This window comes from Lepisosteus oculatus, chromosome 12, assembly GCF_040954835.1.
Source record: "Lepisosteus oculatus isolate fLepOcu1 chromosome 12, fLepOcu1.hap2, whole genome shotgun sequence".
Lineage (NCBI taxonomy): Eukaryota > Metazoa > Chordata > Actinopteri > Semionotiformes > Lepisosteidae > Lepisosteus > Lepisosteus oculatus.
Window position 1 is genome coordinate 3,352,978 of NC_090707.1, and position 19,514 is coordinate 3,372,491.

General features: G+C 44.7%; 1 protein-coding gene across 4 annotated transcripts in view; it reads left to right on the forward strand.

Moving 5' to 3' along the window:
* zranb3 (zinc finger, RAN-binding domain containing 3) overlaps positions 1 to 19,514 on the forward strand; it is a 42,079-nt gene that overhangs the window by 13,812 nt on the left and 8,753 nt on the right. For 2 of the 4 annotated variants that reach the window (XM_069196256.1, XM_069196257.1), the window contains exons 6-15: positions 810 to 895; positions 1,843 to 2,014; positions 3,731 to 3,865; positions 7,232 to 7,351; positions 9,833 to 9,952; positions 10,423 to 10,602; positions 11,510 to 11,674; positions 13,104 to 13,608; positions 16,353 to 16,526; positions 17,846 to 17,943. In XM_069196256.1, the coding sequence (XP_069052357.1) occupies positions 810 to 895; positions 1,843 to 2,014; positions 3,731 to 3,865; positions 7,232 to 7,351; positions 9,833 to 9,952; positions 10,423 to 10,602; positions 11,510 to 11,674; positions 13,104 to 13,608; positions 16,353 to 16,526; positions 17,846 to 17,943 (1,755 nt within the window). The remainder of the gene's footprint in view (positions 1 to 809; positions 896 to 1,842; positions 2,015 to 3,730; positions 3,866 to 7,231; positions 7,352 to 9,832; positions 9,953 to 10,422; positions 10,603 to 11,509; positions 11,675 to 13,103; positions 13,609 to 16,352; positions 16,527 to 17,845; positions 17,944 to 19,514) is intronic. The other 2 variants (XM_069196259.1, XM_069196258.1) reach the window with 2 other exon arrangements.

Genomic DNA, 19,514 nt, shown 5'->3' on the forward strand with positions numbered 1-19,514 from the left:
ATCCTGGCGATACAGAGATTTGGGTTAAACAGGGGTACCTCTTCACATAATCTCTCTACATGGCTGTTGTCAGATCTGTTGAAAGTTCAGCACCAAGAGCAATATATTTTTTTTTCTCTCACAGATTCAGTGCAATTTCAGAGTAGAATAAATTAATATTCCCATGCCTCTAGGAGTTCACAAGCTCATTCCAGCATGTATTTGATATTGCCATTATGTTATAGCTACAAGATTAGTTTTTCACAGTTTTTTTGTTCTGCATGAATTAAAAGTGGAATAAACGCTAAAACATAGCTTGCAGCCTTAGAGTATAGTATGTAATTGTAGAGTGTATTTTATAACACTCTCCGTGTATGTGCCTCGTATAGTGAATATATAGTTAATGAAATGACAATGGAAAGAGAGAAAATCTTACAGAGAACATTTTCTAGAAATGAAATAAGTTGGAACAGGTGTTAAATAAAGCAAAATGACATTCTGTATTTGTTGTAATCATTGAATACATTTTTAATTTAAAAAGTCAATATTTTTTCCTGAAACACAGATCAGATCCTCAGAAGCTGCTTAACTCAATGAACGATCTACCACCTCTCGCCACTTTTTGTGTGTTTGTGGGATATTTGCAGATATTGTCAAGCTATCAAATATAATTGCATTTTGAAAACCCTGTCTTCTTTTACTGCTACCAATTACAGTTATATTATTCAATTTTAGTTGTTCTTTAGAAACCCGTACTACGTCTAATGCAAAATATCAGATCTGTTGTATTACAAAGGGATGATTCTTTAATTGCCTGAATGTCTTCACAGCTTTTTATGCAGATCGATGCCTTGTATCCTAGGAGATTCGGAACATGGTCTGATTATGCTGCGAAATATTGCAATGCTCATTTCAGGTAATCCCCTTTTAATGGTTTGCTTTTTAAAGTGTTATTCCTTAGAATCACATCAATATAGGAAAATTCTTAATGCAACTTTAATGCATGGAGGTTTTTGGGACTAACTTTTGGGGGTTTAAGTTCAAGTTTATTGTCGTTATACTGATACACAGGTATACGGTATAATGAAATGCTATTTAGCTAGCACGGTAAGTAGCACAAAAAAACAACAGTAGAATTGTGTAAGAAAGAAAGTCAGACAACAGGCAATGTGCAAAAACTATCTGTTTTCAAGGTGCATAGAAATCCCTTCCTAGAGAATGGGATCATTGATTACTGAGTGTAATGTTTGCTTTCTCTTCTTCCCATATTGCAGCTGTAAAACGGAAACCTCCAATCAGACATAAAAGTAATTGGATTTCAGAAAGCTCTTTTTGCGATACCTCTGGATTTGAACTGTCCTTAATGTACGTGTGAGTCACGTACTGTGGTGGACAGAGACGAATGCACATAATTTCAGTGTTATTATTGGACCTCTATGCGATGTTATTTACAATATGTGTATTTTGGAAAGGATGGGAGGTTGATTGCTAGGGAAATGTAGATTCTAGCATTATTACGTATTATGTAATAAATACAGAGATACTTGCTAATTTTTATCGGTTTTCGCCCTTAATAAGTCTTTTTTTTAATGTTTGTCCCGAGAGGCATTAATAATGCAACAAATAGCCAGTGCTTGTGTTTTTAGTGCATCCTCATAGCATAAATTAAAAAAAAAAAGGTTTTAAAAAGTAGAACGGACAGATTTTGTGCAGCGAGCGCAGCTGCTTTCGAAGGCGGAGCTGTGCCCCTGAGGCCGCCGGGCCTGAAGTCCCGACCCTGCAGCGCGCGGGCCGAGGACGCGGGACAGCTGTGCGCGAGGGGTCACCCCGCGCAGTGCGTGACCGCCGGTCTGTGCCCCGCAGGTTTTTCGGAAACAGGCGCCAGTGGGACTGCAGGGGGGCCTCCAGCCTGGGGGAGCTGCACCAGCGCCTGAGCGAAGTGATGATCCGCCGCCTGAAGGACGAGGTGTTGACGCAGCTCCCTCCCAAAATCCGCCAGCGCATCCCCTTCGACCTCCCGAAAGAAGGCTCCAAGGTGGGTCTGTCCGAGAGCCGTGAGGCCCCCCTCTGCCCTGGAAGTGAGGAGCTGTGTCGTTGAATACAGGCCTCGTTATTTCACTCTCCGAGCGTTCCTCCCTGTGGGCACGCAGGCGTCTCGGAGTTACGCTCGTTTTTGTATCATTTCAGCACAGTTTCTGCCTTCCCGCACTAAGGATTTCGTTTTTCGCCACATAAAGTCAGCAGCGTCCTTCGAAACTGTTCTACTTGCTTGAATCTCATTCACTTGTATTACAGTATATACCAAGGTCATTGAGTGAATAACATATAAGCAATATATGCACGCCCTGAAATAAGACAATTTCCTCCCTGTCATTTAAGGCTTTTTGAGATATTGAATGAAGGTGGTAGTCATTCATGTAATATGACTAGAGGAGGAAGTACAGTATCTGAATCCAGTTTAACGTCAATGAGACGAGAAGATGCATATTTCCTGATTTTTGTGGTGGCATTTCTCATGCATGACAGCATTCTTACACAGATTAGGAGGGTTCACTTTTTTTTTTGCTTTTTGTTTTCATCCTCCACATCTACTCTGTTTACTTAGAATTGCAGATAAGCTTACTAATTTCATATGCAGAATTTAAAAAAAAACAAACAACATTTAGCTTTGGGAGCGTACTGCTGCTAATTGATTTTGCGCTCTCTTGTACCAAGGGTTTTCCGAGAATCATCCTTGGAACTAAAATAAAAGGGCATGTTAAATAGATGTGCTGTTAAATATAGAATTTATTCCAATCAAATGGAAGCAGAAGTTTAGGCTGAGGCTGTCACACAGGAGCCAGGTTGTCACTGGGCTATTGTTCTGTGTGCTGAGAGTAATTAGAACCTACAGAAGTGTCGTATCCTTTGACAGTATGAAAAATGCAGGCACTGCACACCTCCCAAATCTGCACTTGATTTGCCAGCACCTGAAAGACAATGCTCAGCCCTTCTGGCTTGATAAATGACACCTGAGCTCCACTGTAATCTGGTGGGGTCCTAATGATATAATTCCCCCCTGTGCTACTCCTCACCGCGCCCCCCTGCACACTCAGAGGCACCAGCGGCTGGAAATCTCACGTTCGCTTTTCAGCAGTTCCTCAAGCCGGGCATCTCCGGCGTCCCACTTCACCGAAACGCGAGCCGTTCAGATTCGGGATGTAAAGTGTGGCTCGAACGCGCCAACTCTTTGCTCTGCGTCGAATGCTGGAATAGAATAGGCTGCATTGGGGGCTGATCTTGTTTAAATGTCTGAATGTGAAGGTCTGTATTGGGTTTTTTTGGGGGGTTTGTGGCTTCAGACTGTTACTCTTTTAGCTTTTCTTCATAGGAAGTTTTTGTCCTCCATCGGTATTCCATGCTCTAAATCCTTCTCTGTAATTCCTGACTTTCTAACTTCCTGAATAGTACTTACGTTTCACCTTGAGAGCAAACTATCTGTCTTTGATTTATTATGTTGGTGCAGAGAGTTTCCATCTTCGCCCCCAGGTTGTCACAAGCTTTCTATAATTGGGAGACCCACGTGACTGACCTACCCTGCATTGACGTTTTATTGTAGGAACAGACTGGTATCTTTGGGAATTTTCTCCATTTTTTTTCCAGATTTTCTCTACGAGAAAAGGAAAGTAGGCCACGATTCACAGTTCCATTAATTGTTCTGCCCTTTATAGCTCAAAAGAAAAAAAAAATCTTTTTTTTCCCTCCCTCGTAGGAAGCATGTGCCAGCTTCGAGGAATGGGAGAAATTAATGAGGACGCTGGATGCGGGGACTGCAGGGACTGATAACCCCTTTGTGGAAGTCATGGGGCTCGTTACGCGCATGTACAAACAGACGGCCATCGCCAAGGTACAGTGCACCTGTCCCACCGTGTCACTTTCAGCCTGAACTCCAGGTGTCCTCAGCGCTGCCAGGCAGCTGTGAGCGGCCGGAGCAGCGGGTATCGGCAGCCATGAAGCCCTTCCTTCAGTCCGTCAGCGGAGAGAGGAGAGCAAGCCACAGGCCCTCGGCGCGCACAGCCCTGTGGGACAGAGAGGGGAGGTGAAGGCGCACTCTGGTGTGTGAAGGACAGCTGCTGTCCTCACTCACTCCCCTCTGACTCGGCCTGGAGGGAGACACCCTTCCTGTGTTCGCCGAATTAACGCTGGCGGTGTGGAGTAGTGGAGGAGGGTCCAGGGTTCAAGCCCTGTTGCTCTCGTACCTGTGAGCGAGGCACTTCCTTCAGATCGCACCAGTAAAAACCTGCTGGGAGAAAGGGGTCTGCAGGTAGTTACTGCAGATGTAAATGAGTCAATTAAGAACCAATTCCTGCGTGACTGAATCACGGATGAAAAAGGATCGGCACGCTGTTGCTAGGCAGAGAAAGCAACTACCTCAATTTATGTCCTTTTCAGATGCTTCTTGTTTTGTTAAGATCCGAACACGGCCGAGTCTCTAAGAATCCCGGTCCTTGAGGGTTCTTTTCAGACGCCATGGAAAAAAAATCCTCATGAGCTCAGAGACGTGAGACTGGAATTCTTTGCTTGGTGACATTGTAGCGCACTGTGGCTGTAGCAGTCGAGTGCACAGTAGGCTGATGAACACTATAACCGAAAGGTACAGCCTCATAGGTGTTTTTTTCTAATTTCTCAAGGTTTTCAGAGTTCTCTTTTGTCCTCGCTGTTGTCCTCTCTTGCTCCTAATACCTAACGGAGTGACCGAGACTCTGTTTTTGTCGCGGGGCAAGAATACTTCAGGGTCTCCTGCTGCGTGGTCCTCTCTGATAAACTCCACGCCCGTGTCCACCGGGATGAAGAGAGACCGGTGACCTAGGGATAAACAAATAGAAAATTCAACAGAAAGAAAGTGGAAATGACACTGGAATGGATGTAGCCAATTCTGTACACGGCCAAATCTGTTCACAGCTAAACTTAGTTTTCTGAAGTTTTTTAGTCATTTAAATCATGTTGTGTCTCGCGTCTTATTGTCACTTGAAGGGCACATCATGGTGTTAATTATTTAGAAAAATAAATTGTTTCCGTAGTAACCATATGCACTCAGACGATTTTCCCACTTTAAGACAACAGCACACAGGAAAACGAACTTGACAGCTGGCTTGACATTTTTAAAAAAGTAAAGTGCTTTTCCTCCCCCGTGCAGTATCAAACTCACACGAGCAAAAATTCCTGCTCTCTGTGTGCCGGATTCAGAAACGTTTGTGTTTATTGGATTTTTTTTTTCAGACTTGCATCTTTCTCTGCAGCAGAGGGTGGTTGTGAAGCTTTTAGCTGTTTTTAAATGGATTGAAAACAAAGACAAGCAATAAACCGGAACGTTGTTATTAGGCAGGCTTTGCTCAACACAAAGAGGGATGTCATGCTGGAAGTGTGTTTTAACACCGGACCAGAAGGCTGATTTTTTCCTAGGGTTGACAGGGCTTCTCTGTGGTTTGCCTTTCCCCATTAATCCCTTTATTTATTTTTTTATTTTAGCTTTCCACTGTGAATATCACCCGTGACAATACATGCAAACATTTTCTTTTCCTGGTTTCTTAACTCAAGAATCAGGAAGACGAAAAATCGACTTGGACGGGTACACACCAAACACTCGGCAGACTTTCTCGTCTTGTGTCACTTCTAATGTGAGAAAGCCAAGTTACAGGACTGAAACAAGCCTGAATTTATTTTTACCCGCAAACATCTGTCTGAAATTATCTAGACTTCAGTGCTTTTTTTAAGATGGTTATTGTGGTGGGAGAACAGATTGTGAGCTTTAAGAACTAATTAAACAAGCACAGGCCGATCACATTAATAAGAACTCTGGGCTCCGAGCTTTAAAGAGCAAGATTAGGCGATACTTTTTTTCATTGTCCTTTTAGTGATGCCTTTTAATTAAAAGTATAAAACTTTTGCACATGCCAGCAGTGGAAACTGTAAAGTACAAATTGTTAAGCTGACTGAGTGTTTGTAGCTATCCCAGGAGTAGCAATTGATAGACAGGCACTAGGATGGTGTTCTCAGCAGGTACCTTTACAAATGACAGAATGTGAAGTGTTCACCAGGTGATTCAGGAGAATTACTAATGGAAAGTGTAAGAGCTTTACTGACAAAAATAGACCAAGAAGCATTGAATCATGCCATTATTCTCTCCTGGCTTTTCTTAAAACGTGTGCAAGTTTTCTCTGACTTTACTCCCAGATGGAGAGATTTTTAATGACTTGAGAACTCAATAGGCAAAAAACCCTAATTGTTCCATATCGAATAAAAAAACTCTTGCTTTTATTTCCCCCTATCCTTCAGTGCATCAGAACTCTGGATACATCTGTAATAAACCTCATTAGGGTTTCAGCTATTTTTTTTAGTTGCACTTTGTGGTATGGTCTCAGTGTTTTTCAGGCGAGTGAACAAACCGACTTGTGACACATAGCTGTGGAGATGCAGTGGTGGATGTCTTTGGTTTCTGGGTCGTGTGGCTGCTGTGCAGTTGTGGGCACCCGGCTCTTCCAGTGCCTTTACTGGAGAGTGACAGGCTCCAGCAGGCAGGCGGGGGGCGGTTCTGCTCAACAGCCAGCAAACCCATCTGGTGTGTGTGTGTGTGACAGGTGAAGGACAGCGCAAGACCACAGCTCAGAACGTCCAGTACAAATTACGATTCTGTGCCTTGTCATTGAATCTGATGTTTCAAGATCAGACATCTCCGTATTTGTAGGAGTGTTAGGATCTTTTTTAAGTGAAACCAGACAAATTAGGTTATTAGGCTCCCAGCACAACCAAGGTGAAATATACTACACCGTGGAACTAAGTGAATCCAAGCCAAAAAAATTTTTCTGTGCATCCTGTCATATTGGATGTATGTTGAGTTAATCGGACAGTTTTTCATAAGCATGGGTTAGAGACTGAAAATTTGAAGTGTCAGGAAAAGGTTCGTTTAAGCATGCATTTCCAGGAGAGCAAAAAAAAAAAGGCGTATTGAAAAGCAGAGCAGGAAGGAAGTTTCACGCAAGGCGATTCCTGCATGTTTACACACCCTGGGGTCAGGACTCAGGAGGGAAGGGGTTCACTGTGACAGATTCCCAGCAGTAAACTTTCTGCATGGCAGTATTCTACCATCGGATCCCAGTTGTGCGTTCAGTCACCTGGCAAAGTCCAGCTGTGCCCTAGAGAAAAAACATTTGCTGCGCGTTTCAATCAGCGAGGACTGGTTTTCCTCAACATGTGGTTTCTGCTTCTCTTTCAGGCGGGTGCAGTGAAAGACTACATCAAAATGATGCTGGAGAACGAGAAGCTGAAGTTTCTAGTGTTTGCTCATCATCTCGCCATGCTTCAGGCGTGTACAGAGGCTGTCATTGAAGCCAAGGTACCCCCTTGCTGAAGCACCACCTGTAATTACTGCCACCGCGCTGGTAATGCGCGCTGCTCGCTGCTGATTAGGGAATGAGATTTTTCTGTGCGACAACGTCTGTGTTTTTTTTCTGTATGTCGTGAAATGTCCGTTGACGACATCCTAAATGTAGCACGATCATTTTTAGTGTTCTTTGTTAGCCGTGCCTGAAAATGCTGTGACAAGTAAGTGTTTCATACAGTCTTGTAGAAAGTATATCCCCCCAAGTGTTCCTGCAGCAGAAACTAGCCTTATTAGTCTTTGGTTATATATAGGAAGGAGTATGTGCTGAAACATCTGTTTTTGTAGTTAAGCACCTGTAGTATGCACAGCTCTCTCTGCTAGCTGTTGCCCTTAAGTCATCTGACATGATCATGTCAAAATAAGGGTTTCCCACTGAATTGCAGCGGGAGAGATGAAGATTTAAAAAAAAGGCATTGTGGCGTCGTTCTTTTTTGTGTCTGTACATGACGCCCTTCCAGTTCTTTCCTTCTTGGCTCGGAGCAGAACGTCTGTGGGGGGACCAGCTCGAACAGATTCGAGGTGCTGCAGGGCACCCCGTTTCCATGCTGGCTGGAGCCCCTGGGGTCCCCGCAGCACGAGAGAAACAGCCCCTGCGCTCCGATGGCTGGGCGCCCCTCAGGCCTCGGGCTCCTCCCCTGTCCCCAGATACGCAGAGTGCCCTGCTGGTTCCTGCTCGGACTGTGCTTCCTTCTCCATGCTCCCGGCCGTCCGTTGACCCATCCTGGAAAGTGGGAAGCTCGAGAGAAATGAATCTCGGGGGACGTTAGGACGAGAAGAGAGCTGCACCTGCTGCTCAGAGGTGGCAGCAGAGGCCTTTGTGAGCTAAGGGTCACCTAGGTTTCAAAAGAAGTAATAGTTGTTGTGTAATCATGCTGCATGCTGGGTTGCGTGCTCAGAGGTGTTATTGTTCTAACTTTTTCTGTTGCAAAACTGGGTAGAAGGAAGTGAGCTGCAGTACCTGTCCTTCCTGCGTCCATGTGCTGCACACGTACCTGGAGGAGTCCTGGAGCAGTCTCGCTGTGGCTAATGTAGCTGGTGACTCTCCAGCAGGACCCAGAGGATTTCGGCTGGGTCGCATAAAGTCTCCAGCAGCGCTGCTTTTAAAAGAAAGTTTTCTTTCAGAACAATCACGAGCGCGCACTGACTTTGCTCGAGAGGTTTTTTTTTTTTTTTTTTAGCCGGTTTCACAACCAAGGAAAAGCCATCCTCTCAACACACTGTTAATAGAATGCCAAGGATGTGTGAAAAAAAAACCCACTGCTGAAATCTACGTGATCTCACCTCCCTGTGTGAACATTGTCAGACTCTCAGATTTATAATTTCCAATTAACAGAAGAGGGCTAAAAATAGAGTTCCTGCACACTCCAGACAGTCAGATATGTCTTAATTGCATTAGGATTGAAAAAGCAAATAACTTTAATATCACAGTAAAATTCCTATCAGAGAATCAAGGTTATATGTCTCATCTAGCGCTCCTGAAAGCAATCCTCGTTATCCAGTAACTTAATTAATTTGAATATGTGATTGTTGTAATAATTATAAATGTTGATACACCATGCAGCATTCTAAATAAACCCTGTAATTGGGTGTTCCTATTTGAATTTTATCTTTGTGTGGATGTGTAGGAGGCTGAGCCAAAGAACATGAGAGGAAAGTTCCAAATGAGAGAGCAGCATTCAGTCTCTCTTGCTTCTTGCAAATTTGAATATTATTTCTATTATCATGTACCATGTCTTTTAGGACCCTAATTAATCTGCCTTGGTAGCATAGTTAGGTAGTTTATCATTGAATCCGTGGCAGTTTATGTGAAACTGTGCCTCCTAATTTAAGTCCTTATACTGTTTGTGCTGTCTACTCATTGTATAGCATGAAGCAGTCCACAGGGATGTCCTGTTCAGCCCCTCTGAGTCAGCTCCTTAAGTTGTCTGTGCCTTTCGTTTTGCTTTTCAAACTTTTCTTTTACTTTTTCCTGAATAGCAACATCCTTTTATATGATTTATGTGGACAAATACGACTGATAAAAGACAGCAGGGTTCCTAATAGAGATCCTTGTAAGACTCCATCAATTAAGTCAGCCCAGTTAGATGGTTCTCCCCTTGTTATACAGTTTGTAATTACTGGAGTACCACAGGGATCTGTACTAGGACCACTGCTGTTCTTAATTTATATCGGTGATCTTGATTCTGGCATAGATAGTGGATCTGTCAGCTGTGCAGATCATAACAATCTCTGTACAAAGAGAAAATGAAGTTAAAAAAGATTTAGATAAAATTCCGGACTAGCAAATACCTGGCAGGTGACATTTAATATAGATAAACGGAAAACGCTGAGCTAGAAGAGGCTACTTATGGAAAAACATTTTCACGGTTTTCTCGGTGCCGACCCTTCGCAGTTTGCCGCGTTTTCCCAGCTGACACTCTGCTCCCCCCCCAGGCCCGCTACATTCGCATTGACGGAAGCGTGCCGTCTTCAGAAAGGATCCACCTGGTGCACCAGTTCCAGAGCGACCCCGACACCCGAGTCGCCGTCTTGAGCATCCAAGCTGCCGGGCAGGTGTGGTGTTTCAGAGTCTTCCCTTCCAGCTGCATTCACCCGAGTCCGACTGGCGTTAGCCTTTAGGATGTTTGCGTAGGAAGAATGCCTAGGGAGGAGGAGCGGCTGTATCACAGGCGCGCTTTCCATCAGAAGGAGTATTCCGGGATGTTGGCTTTATGCTGTGATGGAATACTTCACCAACCAGTTCAACGCAAAGTTGCGTCCTTGAAGTCAGACGTTTGAAAGGACTTCAGTCGTTCGGAGAACTGCAAATTCATTTTTAATAAGTCGTACTGTATGTTGGTAGTCTTTGGCCCTCATTTATTGTGCATACAGAGGACAAAACAACAATCTTTTCTCTTTGTCCATGTTTCTGCCAGTGATGCATTGTTTTCACAGAAAATGATTATGCACCCGGTGAAACTGTTTGTTTAAAAAAAAAAAATCTGTAACGCTGGGTTTTGTTGATGTTCGTTATTTCTTGGCAGGGTTTGACGTTCACTGCTGCCACCCATGTGGTGTTCGCCGAGCTGTACTGGGATCCCGGCCACATCAAGCAAGCAGAGGACCGAGCTCACCGCATTGGCCAGAGCTGCTGTGTGCATGTGCATTACCTGATCGCCAAGGGCACGTTTGACACAGTCATGTGGGGCATGCTCAACCGTAAGGCAGGTGGAGTCAGGGGAGACCTGCAGTGAAAGCAGATCCCTCTCTCTTACTGTATCTTACTTCCTTGGGCAAACATAAGACGGGCCTGTTTGTCTGCCAGTTTCATGCACATTGTATTGTTCCTGTGTATTTACTTTGGCAGGGACTCGTGCTTGTACATTGATCTGTCAGGGCCTTTGACTGCAGTAGTGTGGGCGAAGGATCTGTGCCACCAGCGTGGCCCCACCTGGGCCTTGAACTCGCAGTCTTTCAGCACCCACAGCTCCAGGCTGCTCCCACATGGCATGTATAGATAGGAAGGTTTTCTTTTTGATCCGGAGGCCATTAGCTAGATCCGCACACAACACTGAGCTGCTCTCCAGGGAGAAAGTAAGCTCATGTTCTGTCTTCTTGTGAGAACTCCTGTGTGTCAGCACAGGCAACCACAGCGTATTGATACAGCAAGAGGATTCTTGCCTTGCTTTACACATCAGCTACCTTGTCAGAGGTACGCTGAAGACCGACGCATGCCTCTTTATTCTCGATTTCGCTTCCTGAGTCTCATTGTTTAATATTCCGGTTTGGCGTCTGACACGTCTGCATGTTTTGCTTGCCTGACATTGGTCACACCTGTGTTAAATCTTAAAACATTATGCAGTAGGAAGGTGTGGAAATGACACAGTGCGGTCCTGTTAAATTCTGTCTCTGTGTTGGTGGTATTTCTCAATTAATGAGACCACAAACTTATACTGTACCACAGCCGTGTCACAGTGTGGGCACAAACAGGTGACTGGGCCTTATAATGCAGATTTGAAATCAGCGATTAGATTGTGAGTTATAGAAAATAATAGCCCAGCCCTAGACTCAGGTGGTTTAAAAATGTTCCTGTTTGAAGCTTAGCAACCTTTTGCCCAATTTGTTGTTCAGGAGGGGGTGACAGGCAGCACCTTAAATGGGAAAAAGGAGCATCTGAAGGCAGAGCTTGGAGACCGAGAGAAGTGGGAGTTCTTGAGTTTTGCCAGTGCCTGGACACCGGGCGATAGTTTTCAAGGAGATGCGCCAGGCAGCCAGGATGAAGTATTCTTCTCTCACGTGAGTTTTAACTCGTTTAATTCATGAAACTTGCTCCATGGAAACACTTCACACCTGGTTCTTTGAAACCCGGCTATAGTTTGGTCCTGTTTCTGTGCTGTGAAGTTGTGTTTGTAATAATCCTGCAGATGGATTTTATTTTTAAATGAGCTGCAAAAAATCACAGAGAATTACATGAGAAAAAAGGTAGAGACATCATCACAAGGGAGAGGCATTTCTGTGATTTGTTTATTTCCCAGTGCACTGTCCGTAATTTAATGAAAATGCAGATTCTGACATTCTCTGTCATTTCCAACATAAGAATTAAATAAACATTCACCGGTGTGCCGCCGAATTGCTTAAAAAAACGTAGTTTCATCTTAAAAAAATTGCAATAAACTATTCTTCAAAATGTTACCATCTTTCCCAAATTAAATCTAAACATACAAGTAGTGGACAAAAAAACTGGAAGTGCCGTTGTCACATGACTGGGTGGGGATCTGGGCTGCCTCGTGTGCAGCGCTACACGCTGTGGCATCAGAGTCTGGCAGCGCCTGCAGATCTGCAGGAGGGCCGCGGCACCGCTCCTCCAGGAGCAAGTCAATCAGCTGGCTGGTGCAGGGGGAACATGCTGTCTCAGGTGGTCCAGAATATCTCTTAAATGATTGAGCAGTGTGGGGCTCTTCACACCACTGAGTGACCACATGTGCTCTGTGGACGGGGGGGCTCTGGCAGCCTGGAAGACACCCCTCCAGGCAGGAGAGAAATGCTGCAACATGGGGTGAAGAAGATCACTCAGTTCTATGACGCTGCCCTCTTAGAGAACGAGGGCACACAAGCCGTGTCAGGAAAATAGGGGTGTAGTGGTGTAACCCCGGCGTCCTGGCCAAATTTCCCATGGGCCCTTACCAATCATGGCCTCCTAATAATCCCCATCTATGGATTGGCTTCATCACTCTGTTTTCCTCCCCACTGAGAGTTGATGTGTGGTGAGTGTTCTGGCGCACTATGGCTGCCGTCGCATCATCCAGGTGGGGCTGCACACTGGTGGTGGTGGAGAGGAGTCCCCATTACCTGTAAAGCGCTTGGAGTAGAGTGTCCAGAAACGCTCTATATAAGTGTAAGCAATTATCATTAATTATTATTAAAATGAGCCCTGCAGTGTCACAGACCCTCCAGAACCCTTCACTGTTCAGGGCTGCAGATCTCTTCAAGTTGGTGCTGCATGAGCTCTAGATCACTTGTCAATAATGTGATGAAATACTGTGTGTTTGAAATGTTGAATAGAATGTTTTCTGCGGGTGAGCTGCATTTCCTCCGGGACGTCGTCTTCGGCTTGTCGTTTTGGTCAAGTGTGGGTGTTACAGTGTCTGACCTCGCCAGTGTTTGTAACGTCAGTAAAACGCACAGCTGCCTTCAAGCTCACGCCCGGCTCTGCCCGGCTCAGCAGGCCCGTCTCTCCCTTCAGTTTGAGAAGGAGAAGCAGCGAGACATCCGCACGTTCTTCCTGGAGAAGAAGAGGCGACGCTCGGACGAGGAGCCCCTGGCGGAGGCAGCAGCAGCCGAGGGGCCGGCGGAGGAAGAGGAGGAGCCCCCGGCGGGCGTGGCGCGGGAGGAAACCGCCGTGCTCCCGCGGCCCAGCGGCCAGCCTCACGCCAAGCGGCCGCGGGGCTCCAGCCGGGCTGTGGGCCACCCCACCCGCGGGGCGGGCAGGAGGTCCTGGGCCGGGGGTGCCAGCACCCCCCTTTCCTGCCCGAGACCCCCGAGACTATCCGACGGGGACCGCCCAGCCTCTGGGGAGGCACCCTCTAGTGGCGGGGAGTGGCGCTGCAGCGGCTGCACGTTCGCCAACAGCCCCCTCCTGCCCTACTGCGAGATGTGCGAGGCGCCGCGGCCCCCCCACGCCCACGGTGAGAAGAGCTTCGGGGATCCTCAACCGGCTCCTTTACTCGCGGGTACGTTTACTAGGCTCCTGGAGACGTGTCCCTAGGAGGGGAGGTTAATTGGATTTTAATAGCAAAGCGCTGGAAAACAAAACGGGTTGAATTGCAATTAGAAGCCACGCAGAACACATGGTACCCACCTTCGAGTGTAAAGTGCCGGAGTGGGAGATTCATTTCCATCCCTACAGGATCCACCTCCACCGCAATTTATTAGTGCTGTATTTTTGCTCAGGATGAATTCTGATGTGCAGCATTTTCTCATCTCTCCAAATAACCCTGTACACACAGTTATTTCACACGCTGTTGACTGTTTGATGTGTGTCTGCCTGAAGGGTTATTTAAAGCGCAGAGCTAGGTACCTCCAAGTGTACGATCGTGCGGTGTGCACTGATGTCTTCAAGCAGGACTGCTGGAGATGTTTTCACTTTGGTAAATGTTAATCGGTCGACTGTAGGACCCGGACCGTTTAAAGAACCATCGAATGTGTGCAGCCCTGAATTCCCAGAGTCGGGGCAGAGGAAGGAAGAGGCAGCGTGCTCCATGCTAGAAATGGGTTATGGTCATGACGGGCTTGGCTCCAGCTCAGGGACAGTAAGTCTGTTTCAGAGAGAGGCAATGGCAGACTTCAAGGCTTAAAGTTTCGATTGAGCGCAGCACTAAATATCCTGTGACCTAGTGTTCCAAGCAGTGGATGGAGTTTAATCAAAGTCAGAACAAAACCTTCATCCTTTCCTGTGTGTTTTTTTTTTTTTCTGGGGGAGGGGGTAGGATGAAGGCACATGCAGGGACAGCACAACCTAACACTGAAACACATGTAAAGCTCGGTAGCAGAATAAAACAGCAAGCGAAAGAAATAGTGAGCGTGGGGAATCGAGTGTCAGCTGCAATACTGTGGTCCCTCACTGCAGAAACCTTTTCCAGCCTGTGGCGGCTCAGCTGGAAAGAAAACTGCTGCCGGCATGAGAGCAGTTGTAGGATATAACAATGAAAGCAGCCTGAGGTCTCTGGATCTGATGCTCAGGCTGGACTGTTGTCATACACGTTGTACTTTATCAAGTTCAAGTTAATCGTCATTATACTCGTATACAGGTATATGGTATAACAAAATGCTATTTAGCTAGCTCTCAGACGATAAGCAGTACAAAAAAACAACAATACAATTGTATAATAAAAGAAAGAGACAACAAGCTGTGTGCAAAACAACATCAGATGTGCAAAAAAATACCTCAACAGAATGAAATAAAGGATAGAAAATTATGGGGAGTGAGCTGTTTGACATGTGAGTTAGAGGAAGATTTCTATATGTGTTTGTGTTTGTGGTTAGAAAGAAGGCGCTGTGAGGTTCAGATCGTAGGTGAGAGAGGCGGGGAGTTTAATAGAAAGGCGCTGTTGTGCTTTCTTGATCAGACAGGTGGCGTTGAGAGACCATGTGAGGTCCTCGGTGATATGGACACCAAGGAATTTGAAGTTACTGTCCCTTTCCACTTCAGTCCTGTTGATGTGGATAGGGGCATGACCTTTTTGCAGTTTCCTGAAATCAACGATCAGCTCCTTGGTTTTGCTTTATGGATGTTTTGTTACACTACCCAGGCTAAAGTTCTCTTCCATTTTCTGCGTTTTTTCTGGTCAGTGCCAGAGTGTACTGATTTAGGAAGCTTGTCGTGGTTAATTGCAACTTGTCTGCTGAAGACCGAAATCATGACGTCCTGTTTCTCACCCTTCGGAGTTGTTAATGAACATGGGCCTCTAGTTTACTGGATTTTATTGGAGAGTGAGGAGGTATCTGGTAAAAAGTCTATTTGTGTATCTGGTCACATTTCATGTTTGTGTCTGCAGTATTTCAAAGGATATAATGATACAAAAGACCCGCCATGGCAGTGTAATACGAATTTGAAATGCAACTTCAGAAGATCTTAAAAAAACCTGACCAGAAAAAATAGCGAACAGAGCGGAAAAGACAATTAGTAAAGTCCCTGAAGTGTATCAAAGAGCATTTCTTTTATCTTTTGTTTGTTTTTTTTGTGATATCTGAAGAAAATTTCTTGAGGTTTAGGTAAGATTGGAAACTGTTAAAGCATGTAAGTCATTATTCAGGTCAATGATACTCTAAACGGCTTCTGAAGATAGAGGAGTCCTCAGCATACAAATGTGTGAACAAGCATTGAACAACATCCGGATAATTAGGCACACCTGTGTTAATGTGAACCTGCAGGGGCTTTGTCAGTATTTTGCAATAGACTTCATCAAATGCATAGTAGCAAATTCATGATTGTCCTATACTCTTCCTAACACATATAATGTGAAATGAAGTCACTAATTTCACACTACCTAAAATCCTTGGCTACTAACGTTTTGGATTGCAAACAAGTTATTTTTCCCCTTTAACTGCTCAATAAAAAACAGCCCCCCACACAACCCTCAGCTCTGACTGGTGGTGAGCCTTGTGTCTTTGAGGTAAGGTACAGTGGCGTACCCATCTCACAAGCATAAAGAATACAAATGTGAGACATCGTATCGCCAGATCTGTTGCCTTTTTCCCCCAACATGAAAGAAAAGCACGTTTTTCTTTAGACGGCTCTGGTCGTGAGTTGCATTTCATTTCGGCTTCTCTTCTGAAGGAAACAATCGTAAAAAATGGAAAGCCGTTTTCCTTGCACTCTTCCGGTGGTTTTTAAGTTTGAATTTTTTCAAATGAAGCGTTATGTATCGTGTGTGTGTGTGTGTGTGTGTGTGTGTGTGTGTGTCTCCACTGCCAGGCCCCAGCCAGGAGCCCCTCTCGGAGCTGCAGGGGGCGGAGGAGAGACGCTCGGACACCGAGGGCAGGGCTGACCCGCCACCTCATCGCCAGCACGCGTGCCGGACGGAGAGCGGGAGGCGGGAGGAGGAGCAAGGCGCAGGCTCTTCAGGGAAGACAGCGTTATCCCACAAGGGTGGGAATCGGAATCCATGGGGAATCGCGTGTGTCCTTCCCTCTCCACAGGCTTGAGAAGATGCCCTTTGCTCCCATGTCTCCGATTTGATTATTTATAGAACTTCATTTTGTTTTCTAATGAGAGTGAATTGCAGCCCTGCCGTCCACTTTCTCAGTGAAAGAAGTGCACTGTCGTTCTGGCATTCAGGGGTTGCCGTTACTGAGGATATCGCCGCTGTTCACAGGCGGCTGGAGGGAGATCCCTAGATCACCTGACTCCTCTTGAGACCTACCCAGCGGGTAGAGTGGGCCGGAGGGCCTCCTGTCATGTGTAGCTCTTCAGATTTTCGTTAGAGGAATTACGCCCCTTTTAGCCCAGCAAGGCTTCGCTCCTTTTCAGAATCATAAAGGAAAAACATCTTCGTGCCAGGGAAGCCACAAACACAAATAGAGACAGGGAGTAGAAGAGAACATGTGGAGGTGTTCTGAACCTGCGATCTCCCAGCGTGACACCCGACAGGACATCAGGCATTATGCTGATCGACTGGGGCTTTCGGATTTCCTCCGATTTTAAATGAGAAGGTGACAGTAGGAGATAGCACATTAAAAACAGAAAAATACCACCATGAGCATATTGAACAAGCAAAAAAAAAAGTAGTCTGAACGTGGAGTGTTTTCAATTAAAGATCTTCTGACCTCCCATGTAATTTGCTCACTTAGAGTTTTGTAACTTCAAAATCTTTTCAAACTGGTGCAAATGGCATTTAGTAGCAGTCACGCGGTTTTTATGATGTGCGAATTACCTGTTTTAAGGCCTGGGTTTGTCTCCTTCTCCAGGGGCTGGTGGTTTAATGTAAAACATAGCAGTTAGCTGATAGAAGTGGCCTCAGGGGAGTGCTTTGTGATGTAATGACTCTACATCTAGATGAGCCTGACAGCAGAGTGACACTTTGGGAACATGTCTCCAGTTTTGCTGCTCATTTGATGAAGATTAATGACCTATTGGACAAAATCTTCTAAATTACTGCAAGTGCTATATTCAGTATCACATTGGATGTGTTCTACATTTACATTTGTATAATGTGCGTACACGAAATAACCTTTAAAAACTTAAAAACTGTTTCTGTTTTTTTTTTCCTGCATTAAGCTAACTTACTGCAGCTATCATAATGGATGGGCCTTAAGCACTGCTACATTATTAAGCTGTAAAAGTGTGATACCTCTGATATTATTTTCTACCATCATCATTTTCTTAAAGCACTTTACAGTATATAAGAAACTTCACCGGCACAGGTAGTAATTATCTTATTGTGAGTTTTTTCATTTCTGGTTTGACAGAGACAGAGTGCGGTTCTGCTGACTCCACCATTCCTGTTCAGGAAGGCCTGAAGTTTTGTGCGAGCAGAAACACTGACAGGATTTACCTCTACAGCAAGGTACAAATGAAAAGTTCCACTTTCCAGAGCTGTACATTACTCTCAAATTGAAGACATGGGTTTGCAGGGTTTTATATAGAACATGAGATGACTGACTTGCCCTGTTCTGGTTTCACTCTGTAGTGATTTATATGTGAGCCCACTGGCAAACTTCAGATTGTGTTGTTTGGATTTAACCGTTTGGAGTCCAGGGCTAATGTGTGTTCTTTGAGACACCCAGGTTCAGAAATGCATTGGTTAAAAATGAGTTGCATGTTACAGAAAGCCGCTCAAGTAACATCAACCAAAAACAAACACGATGGATATTTAGACACTGATGGATGAATCCAAATCAGTTTCCCCTGTCATCGTCGTGCCTGCCTGCTTGGGACTGTCCTTTTTTAAAACACCTGAACTTGTGCACTTGTGCAGCCAGAACAGATGAAGCATTTGTGTCTCATAAGAGGTCTTTTAGAGGACTAATGCTGATGATGAGGACCTGTGAAATAAGGAACATTTGCTGGACTGTCATTTGCATACCTGATTCTGCCCATGGACGGCAGTGAAGACCAGATCCAATCAAGCAGCTTTTTTTTAGGTTTTTTTAACATGAATCTTTTCCAAACTGCAGAAATTGTAGTGACAAAACCCTCACCTTTCCAAGCTGGCTGTTTTTAGAGAACCTCTTCTCCATTCCTGTCAGCTGTACCCTCAGTTTGCCACGGGGATGAGAGCTCTTCTATTTAAAGTGATAATTTGCAATCATCAGCTGTTTTTTCTGTTTTAAGTGGGTTTATTCTAAAACTACCACAGGCTCGCATTATTTATTCAAATTGAGAGAGAGATGTCTCTCCACTTATTTTCTGAAATGCCCTGTTACAGTAGAACAAAAGGAAGATTATTCAATCTAATGCGTTTTCTGAATATATTTATTTTGCCAGTTTTAATCATAGGTATGTTAGTACATTTAGCAGGTGGAAACTGATTGGGAATTTTTAAGTGCTCGGAGAGGAGGTTGAAACTACCACATTAAGAGAAACAGCTCAAGCTGAAAGGCTGGTATTTTATAGTGATCAATTCTCTGTGCCTGAAGTCCAAGCCTCAAAAAGGGACAAACCTAGTATTATTCCGCACTGCAAGGCAAAAAAGGAGGCAGCTAAGGATATTTATAAATACAGCTGGATTGTACCGGCTCGGCTCCCAGGAGATAAGGAAGGGTCATTTTAGCAACGATATGTACTGTATATGAACATTTTCTGGTTAGCCTGATTATATCCAAGTTTTATTCTAAACATTACACACTTTTTGGTTTGAGTAATACTTTTTTTAACAGCATCAGCAGAATGGAGTTATAAAATAGAGCAAACAAATGCACAGTATATTTTAACTGAGAAACTCATGTCATTTTTTCAAAAGGCATGCCTACCGATTGTTTAATAAGAGCCATCTAAGCTGTATAAGCAACCTTTATTAATAGACCCAAATTGAAGCTCACATTAAATTAAGGACTCTGAGCTCGATAGATCGGGATTTAGTTTGTAAATGTAGGAAGCCCATGGAAACAGAAAACCTGCAATGATTGACACTTTTGA